Source organism: Ptychodera flava, chromosome 11 (assembly GCF_041260155.1).
Source record: "Ptychodera flava strain L36383 chromosome 11, AS_Pfla_20210202, whole genome shotgun sequence".
Taxonomy (NCBI): Eukaryota; Metazoa; Hemichordata; class Enteropneusta; family Ptychoderidae; genus Ptychodera; species Ptychodera flava.
In genome coordinates, this window is record NC_091938.1 from 5781208 (window position 1) to 5790406 (window position 9199).

General features: G+C 40.7%; 1 protein-coding gene across 1 annotated transcript; it reads left to right on the top strand.

Moving 5' to 3' along the window:
• The first annotated feature begins 402 nt into the window (after positions 1–402).
• Positions 403–6570, top strand: LOC139143360 (FAD-dependent oxidoreductase domain-containing protein 2-like). Its single transcript, XM_070713617.1, has 9 exons — positions 403–455; positions 678–716; positions 987–1284; positions 1874–2177; positions 2347–2689; positions 3083–3328; positions 3529–3718; positions 4114–4345; positions 4827–6570. Exons 2-9 carry the CDS (start codon positions 701–703, stop codon positions 5016–5018), a joined length of 1821 nt encoding a protein of 606 aa, XP_070569718.1. The 5' UTR covers positions 403–455; positions 678–700; the 3' UTR covers positions 5019–6570.
• Positions 6571–9199: the final 2629 nt, after the last annotated feature.

Sequence of the window (9199 nt, forward strand, 5' to 3'; positions counted from 1 at the left end):
TGTACCAGATTTGATTATGATCTGATGAGCTGTTTTTGAGATATTGAGCACACAGACAGACAGACAGACAGACAGACAGACAGACAGACAGACGGACAGACAGACAGACAGACAGACAGACAGACATCGCTGCGACATATGCTCACGTGTGTCAACACGTAAGCAAAAAAAGGTACGCACAACAATAGCAATGGCTTGAGTAAACGCTCCCAAGATTATCGCCCCATTACGTTCGCCTATCTATTGTCTCATCAAGCGCGTTGTTGTCTGATTGGTCAATTTATTCACAGGGTAAACATTTCTTGGGATCCACCTATATTTAGCGTCAGCTCCGCCCATTTGGGCATGAATAAATTACAGACCCTACTTAAGGCTTACCATTCACAGCACCAGGTAGTTCCACTCTCAGACTTGTCTCTCTCAACGGTATCTCCTTCACGGTCTTCAGTTTGCAGGTTGGTACCAGCCCTGAAAAGGGCGATTTCTGAATCCTTTGGTGGAAGTTTCATATCGTAATTTTTTGTTCTCATCAAAAACGATTTTCTCTGCATCTTATGACAAATCTAGTGTCAGAAACATACGAAGCTCTTTGTTCATTGACAAGAAAAATTGAGAAATTTAGTCTGTAGCAACTCTTTATAAATTTTAATAACATTATAATCTCTTTTGAATTTCAGATTTGCTACGGCAATATTTCAATATGGCTACAAAAACAGGTAAGTTCACGATACTTAACATAACTTGGGTTTCTAAACGACTTCGCTAAACTTGTCTCGTGTACTTGCAACTCGAAGCTCAGTTCACCATTGAGACTCACAGTACCGTGTCTGTGATAGCAGGGTCCGTGTCGAGGGACCGTGGTGACAGAAACCGAATCAAAGCAAGTGGCGACACTGGGAGATCGATTGAATGGATGAAAGCAAATATCATTCAATTGCATTGGAAACTTTCAGTTTCTCACTCTGCCGTCCTCTGTTCCTCGACAGATTACGAGTACATCGTCATCGGTGCCGGTCCAGCCGGTGTGCAGATCTCCTACAACATGAAGCGACTGAACATGGATTACTTGGTGGTCGAGAGAGCCGACGGCCCGGGATCTTTCTTCCGCAAATATCCTCGTCACCGCACGCTGATCTCTATCAACAAGAAATACAACGTGTTTCCAGAAGCCGAGTTTAATCTCCGCCACGACTGGAATTCACTGGTGAACGATGAAGTCGATGATCCTCTTCTATTTACCGATTACACCGAGGAACTTTTCCCCGATGCCGGGCTTCTTGTCAAGTAAGCGCACTTACTTTATTTTCTTCGCTGCTAAAGGCAATGCATACATCGATGAATTGATGCATAGAAAGTGGAGCGGTTCCTTTTCTAGGGCCTCTCCCGTCGGAACCCGAGAAGACGTCGTAGACTAGGCGGTTCCGCTCCACTATCTATGGAGGGGAAGAGCCTCTCTGACTGGTTAACTTCACTCAGTTACCTGAGTTCCTCGGCGTCTTCTGACACCGCCCCTCCCTGAGAGAGGAGCTTTAGAGATCTAACGTGAAGAAATTTCATAAAAGAACACGGTGCCTTTTCAATGATCTGCATGAATTCATGCCGCCGATTCTGCTCGTAAAGTCAACACTTCAGGTCAATTTCTGTACACATGCATACAAATATCACCCCTTTTCGCCAATTATTGATCTTTTTTCATAGATTTTGTTTGTAGTGCTAAATTCTGTTTGTTGGTGATGACACTTTGAATATCGTAATGCAGCATTATGACCCCTTAGAGATATCAGTATCGTTTGTAAAATATAATCCTAACCACAATTGCCCTCCTTCCTATAGCTAAGTCCTGACAAATTTGGCAATTCTCTCTGATACACAGGTACATTGAAGATTTCTGCGACAAATACAAGATGAACATCAGGTACAACACCAACATCGTCAACGTGCACAGGGAAGACATGGACGACGGACACAAGTCTAAGTCCAAGTTCACCCTGACAGACGAAAAGGGCAACACCCTCACATGCCGTGTGTTGATGGTTGGGACCGGTCCAATTCTGCCACACAATCCAATGATTGAAGGGGTCGAGATCATGGACTCATACCAGGAGCATTCTTTGGATCTAGAGGAATACAAGAACAAGAAAGTTTGCATCCTCGGAGGTGGAAACAGTGCCTTTGAGGTGAGTAGCGCGCCATCTAGCGACTACTTATGAGTTCTCAGTCTGCGATGGTTGACTTTTCTCAATTCGCACAGAAAGTAAAAAAGTTACGTATTTCGGAGTGATAGCTTTCAATCATTAACATATTTGATTTAACATTTCTTATTTTTGTTCATCCTAAACGTTGCAGGTTGCTGACCATCTCGCAGGCTCCGCCGGTCTGATTCACATGTTCAACAGACATCCCGTCAAGTTCGCCTGGGACACTCACTTTGTGGGCCATCTCCGAGCCGTCAACAACAACGTTCTCGACATGTACCATCTGAAATCTCTCCACGCCCTGCGCAAATGTGAAGCTACGCGAGTCTGGAAGACGGACGACGGTAAATTCAGCATCGAGTACGACATGCACCTCCCCAACTGGGATCCCCCAGGCACTGGCCACTTCGTCACCAGTGGATACGACAAGATCATCTCCTGCACCGGATGGAAGTTCATCAATGTCGGAATGTTCGATGATACCTGCACACCAGGTAAGATTCGGTAAAATAGACTAGACTTGAGAGGTTAAAATAAAACCAATGGTAAAAAACCTGTACCCAGGCTATTTCTTAATTACACTTTCCAACGGCGAGAAATATGAAGTGATACCAAGTGGCCAGATACAATTGTGACATTACGATAAACGAAAACGTTTTTTTTATGAGCGGAATCGTTTCACAGACGACACTTTGATGCAATCAACGTTATTACTAGCTATATAGTTTCGGTTCGATAGTGCTAGGCTGATACTGTAATCAATGTGACATCACTTTTGACAAATGATCGACATGTCGACAATCAAGACACTAAATCTCGCCATTTCTCGGTATTTCTCGGATAACGCAAGCATGTAGACTCAACTCTTCCCGCCTTCTCTCAATCAGAAACACACACCGAAGGCAAGTATCCTGTCATCGACGCCCATTGGCAGACCACCGTCAAGGATCTTTACATCATTGGCACAGCCATGCAGGCACGTGACAGACGAGCGGCTTCCGGTTTCATCCACGGCTTCCGCTACAATGTGCGCTCGCTCGCCAATATGCTGAACTTCACATATGATGGAAATGAACTGCCAAGAAAAGTGTTCAGTCCTATAGACCAGGAGGAAGTCTGCACCCGGGCCATAAGTAAGAAAATTCGTTCTATAAATCCCACTTTAATATTGTCAAACTACTCGTCACGATCGCTATATTTCACCATTTTCTCGGAAGTTGATACAACGTACACATGTCCACGTTTTTCAGCATGGATTTTTAGGAATTTTGTACAAGTTTCGCCTGAAAAAAACCATACTAACCTACCATCCCCCACTCTCTCCTTATCTCAGAGCACGTCAGCGTAGTGTCTGCCCTCTACCAGATGGGACAGGGATTCCTGTGTGACGTCATCCTCGTCAAAAAGGACGAAGACAAGGTAGAATACATCCGGGAAGTTCCCCAAGCCTGGGTGACAGAGGAAGACTGGTTCAAGAAGACAAAACTAGCAATCATTTGCACCATAGAAGATACCATTGCCAAGTAAGTATTCCCTATATATTATAATAGCATGAAAAACACTTGTATTTGGTCCTTCGGTGAAAGATCTTTTTTAAACGAATACTTCTTCGGTTAAAGGGATGCAGTCGTTGGAACTGCGCTCAAAGGTCGTAGGGGACCCATACGACCAATGTAAACACTGTATCCAAGGTACAAAATATGCCTATCATAATCTACATCGTATAATTTAAATATTGCAGCTATGATGATGAGATACATCAATCGTGCAAGAAATATATTGTTTATGAGCAAGAAACTCGCACAGGCGCAGTTCCGACGACGGTTTCCCTTTAAGTACTTGGTCTCAAACATTTTTACAGCCCAGTTGTCTGTGAGACAAATGTCGTAATACACGTATCATTTCATTTACGTTGCAGATACCCAGAGTTGAAGGCCACGGAGTTCTTCACTCCAGGCGACGCCAACGTCTCCAACTGCAAGTGCTCGGCATTCCCACAAGCCGTGTACAGGGTCTTCAAGGAAGGCGAGATGGTGGAGGAACTCTACATCGGTGGATCGCTGGTCGTCCGTGCAGACACACGAAACTTCGAACGCGACACGAACCCCGAACGATACGTCAACAAACTGAAGAACTTGTTCCACCGTCATGTAAGTACCGATGATTTTTTTGCCGAATTCTCTCTCAAAAGTGTACCAAAATCCTCAAGACCCCTGTAGTTCGCGACAAATTGACAGCTTTGATTTTAAAATTTCTTGCTTTAGAACATTAAAAATTTGAGACTGGCATACTGCTTGTGGCCAGACCTGTCTTTCCGCCTCGCTTGCAACAAGGAAACAATACAAGTCACATAAGTTCAGGACATATAGTAGCAACTTAGAAAACCGCCTCATATTAAGACAGTTGTCTATGTAAGCTTTTGATCCAATTTTTCCAATCTAATACTGACTTTCCTTTTCCTGTGTTTAATTTTGAAAAATAATCTAGTATCTGATCTAAAACAAACAAAGGGGTTTCCTCTGGTGAAGAATGCCTATATATAGAGACAATTCACATAAATTGTAGATATTTTTGCTTTTTAAATATATTTTACTTAACACAATGACACATATTTCATTTTCCCGCGTACAGACTGGCATCGGCAAGGACGGTTTCTACGAACAGCTGTTCTCAAAGGAAATGTGGCCCAAAGTGTATCGTCCATGGACCCAGGAGGAAATCGACGCACAGACCAAGGTCGAAATGGACAAGCTGAAGAAGGCCAGCGACTACGAATGCAGTGTGTCCATACTCAGACCCAAAATTGACATCGCCGATATGTAATAATAATAATAATATTTTTATTGCTTGCTTGTAAATATAGGATTTACATCACATTTGTGGCAATAAAAGTGTGATACAAAAATATTAAGTTAAAATTTTCTTCAATAGAGATAAAGTATTACAGTATAATAATAGTAGCTAATAATAAATATAACTACTAGTAGGTATTTCTTTGTTTATATAAGGTAAAAATATAATCTACAAGTTGTTCATTAAAAGATAACTCTTGTTTTGTTAGTAGAGAAATAAGCTGATTTTCAGTATCGTCGTTTGGAAAATTGATTTTACTGAAAAAGTTCTTTCTTTGGACTTTGTATTTCTGACAGACTAATAAAAAGTGTGTTTCATCTTCAATACTGTTGGTGTTACACTGATTGCAGTATCTTTCAGTAATTGGGGTTTTTGGAACAGTGTGTCTCCCTTTTTCAATTGCTAGATCATGATTGCTAATGCGAAGTTTGGTGAGTAATTTTCTTTTCTCACCTTGTAACTGTGTTAAGCATGTTAAGTAGGGTTCTAATCTAAAATTACGTTTTATTTTGGCATACATTCTTAGTTTACTATTTTCATCAGTGATCAAATTTTTCCAAAAGACTTCATAATTGTTTGTTAAATTTGTTTTCATTAATCCAGTTATAACTTTGTGGTGTTTAAGTGATGGAGCTTTATCAAGGAGAAAGTCCATTCCATTGTCTTTAATTAAAGCACTTAAACAGTTAAACCAGGATCTATTGTTAGTGTTGTTTACCATTTGCTCCAGAAAAGCTTCTTTAGCAAGATTACAATGTGGCAGTTGTACGATATGAAGCCAGTGTTTAACAATATTAAGTTTGATCTCAAGTAGAAGTGGGAATTGTCCTAGTTCACCCCTCACAGCGGCATTACAAGCTTGTCTATTACACTGTAAAATGTTCTTACACAATTTTAGGTGAGTTTTTTCAATTGCTGATTTATCCCACTTCTTGTAATCCATGAAATCTTGTCCCCAAATCTCTGAGCCATACAGTAAAACAGGTTTAATGAAAACATTGAATAGATGTAGTGAAAATTTTATCTTTTTGTTGTGCAATAAAACCCTTTTTAAACTATACAAAGATTTTGCTGCTTTATCAGCCAAATTTGTAATTGTGTCACTAAAACTACCATTTGATTTAATTGTCAGTCCTAAGTATGTATAGCTCTTAACAGATTTGATGCATGTACTACCATAGTTAAATAAGTGTTTATCTACCAAAGGAGATTTACTAAAATTAATTGCTTGGGTTTTCTGTAAATTAACATCAAGTTTCCAATTGGAGCAAAATGTGTGTAGTGTATTTAACTCCCTCTGCAAACCTTCTTTTGAAGTAGAGATTAAGACTAGGTCAACAGCGTAAAATAATGAGTTAACTGGGGTATTATTCAACACTGGTGGTTGAGTATTTACTTTGTCTAGATTTGTTTTCAAGTCATTGACATATAAATTGAACAGACTAGGACTTAGAACACAGCCCTGTTTTACTCCTTTTTCAACTTTCAGGCTGGGCGAGATAAAATTATTTGTTTTGATGTGTATTTTTGTGTTGGTGTACATGTGTTTTATAAGTCTGTAAATAAATTGTGAACTCTGACCTTCCTATGACGACACCATAACAAACACAATTGTCGTTTGAGACGAGAACTCTCTTACGCCGAACGAGAACAATGCACTCATGGACGACCGTTTTCTCCCATGTTCGTAAACAGCAGGAATGTAAATTTAAGGATAATACCGCTGGATGAGAGAGTGACAATAACATCTGAAAACGGTTACGTTGCTAAGTTGAAAAGTTGCAGACTATTTTTCCAATCAGCCGATCACAGTATCTGTCTGTAATTCCAATGCATCGATGACGACTTATTTCTTTTAAGAAATAAAACACACTTTAACATTCAATAATCTGTTGTTCTAATCTCATCACTGAACATGTGTACACAAAGTTATGGTATAATTTTATTTGGGGGAAGAGTCCCCCTTTTTTAAAACTTAAATTATTCTAACAAAGTGGCAAACGAAACAAATCTACGTCACTATGAATGTTTCGAGCGAACGAACAAAATTGCTAAGGAACTAATCCGCAAAAATTGGTCATTTATCTAGAAAGCACAGCAAGTAAAATATCAAAATCATATCATTCTATGAAAGCGCTCGGGACATATCTTTATCATATCCTTCAAGTCTTACGACTCTTGAAATTTCGAAGTAGTCAGCAGTTTTCGGATAGCCCATCTCCATGCGTGTGCTCTCTGAATGCTGCCCTCTACGGAACACGTTAACAACTCGCAAATTGTACAGTGACATTGTATTATTGTATCATTCGCCCAGTAATGACTCATCATCTTCTTCTTCTCTGTCTGTCTGTCTGTCTCTGTCTGTCTGTCTGTCTGTCTGTCTGTCTGTCTGTCTGTCTGTCTGTCTCTGTCTCTCTGTCTCTGTCTGTCTGTCTGTCTGTCTGTCTCTGTCTCTGTGTCTCTGTCTGTCTGTCTGTCTGTCTGTCTGTCTGTCTGTCTGTCTGTCTGTCTGTCTCTCTCTCTCTCTCTCTCTCTCTCTCTCTCTCTCTCTCTCTCTCTCTCTCTCTCTCTCTCTCTCTCTCTCTCTCTCTCTCTCTCTCTCTCTCTGACTGTACTTCAGTGTACATCATCACGACGTATAAAAACGAACCAGTACTAAAATTTGCCAGACTACCTATCTCAATACGGAGCTGTGTAATTTTTTCCTCGCATCGGTCGAAGGGTCGTCGTTTTACCTCAGTCCACCCACTGCAAGTCAGACTGGAAACGCCACTGATGTCTTTTACGACAGTTACCACCTTTGTTTACGCTGTTCATGCTATTTACGCATCTACTTCAAAACACCTTGTTTTCCATGGCGTTGATATGGCATTTCGTAAAACTGGCGATTGTGTTACCTTCAACAGACTTCAATTGTCTCAAAGGGGCAGTGTTCAATCTCTGTTTCTGGTATCAGCGGTTGTTGACATTGGCTGTTTTAATATGCGATTTTAGTCCTTTTGTTCTCCTTTGAAAATTGTGCATAGTTAGTCAATTTTCTCAGAGCTAGAGCTGCTAAAAGAGCTGCCCCTCCCATTCTTCAGCCAAGGCTTCTTGCCTGAAGAGGAACATAAGGTGAAGAGGACATAAGTGCATGAAAGGATACTTTCTCTCCATTTTGAAAACTATGGATCACAAATTTACCCGACTTTAGCAGGTCGTTTGCATCTCCATGATGACAAAACTTGGGTTGATAAATTCTTAGACCAATCCATATCAGGCCATGGTGCCCTCAACAACACGCCTTGTCCATGCAGTGGGAGTAATTCACATCTTAAACAATGGTCGTATCTAGACCGGTGATCGGGGATTTGTGTTTGCACAAATTAAAAAAACGGAATGGTAATTTACAACAAACTAGCAGAAACGAGGAGAATAAAACGTGATAAAACTATCATGCGTTATACCTTCTTAGCATTACGCATGCTCATTCCTTTTACTTTTCATAAAACCATCTCGATCTTATGACTGAAGGGAACACATTATATCACTGACCTCATTGATAGAACCAGACACTGTTTCCGATCGCAGTGTTGCGACCAGGAATTTTAGATCAGGGGACACTGTGTCCCACTACCATTAATTTTGGGGACATTTAGAACATTATGGGGACAACAAGCAGTTGTCAATCAAGTTGTCAAATTCAAGCTACGGGGACCGCGTCGCTATGCTTGAATTTCAGGCAATTGAAGCAGTATACCGTATCTGCCACCAATCAGAGTTCAGACAGACTACAGTCAAGGAAATTATGATATCAAGTGTAGCGTTTTACTTTCTTTTAATCATATAGCTAGCTCCGAAAGTATGTAAGTGTAAGCCTAAAAATAATTATTCAAAACAAAGATCATCGTCAGTAACAGATATTACTTGTAGACTACACCCATCACGAGTGCGCCCGAGGTGACCCACAGTGCACGAGAATGCGGGACAACGGGTTCCGTTTTGGCACCGTCCCTCCACCCACCGGTCTGGAAACAGCTCCTGTTTCTTTGTTCCGATGCGCGTTACGGGTAAACATATCAATTACAAAAAATCCGTGAATCTCTGACACCTTAAAGGTGACAAGTACGTGAATTTGCATGAAAAATATGCTAATTGTAACCAAAATGACC

Excerpts from the sequence above, each read along its gene's own strand:
- LOC139143360 (XM_070713617.1), top strand. Across the intron at positions 2,690-3,082 it reads CGATGATACCTGCACACCAG|AAACACACACCGAAGGCAAG; the intron begins GTAAGATTCGGT and ends TCTCTCAATCAG. Across the intron at positions 4,346-4,826 it reads AGAACTTGTTCCACCGTCAT|ACTGGCATCGGCAAGGACGG; the intron begins GTAAGTACCGAT and ends TCCCGCGTACAG.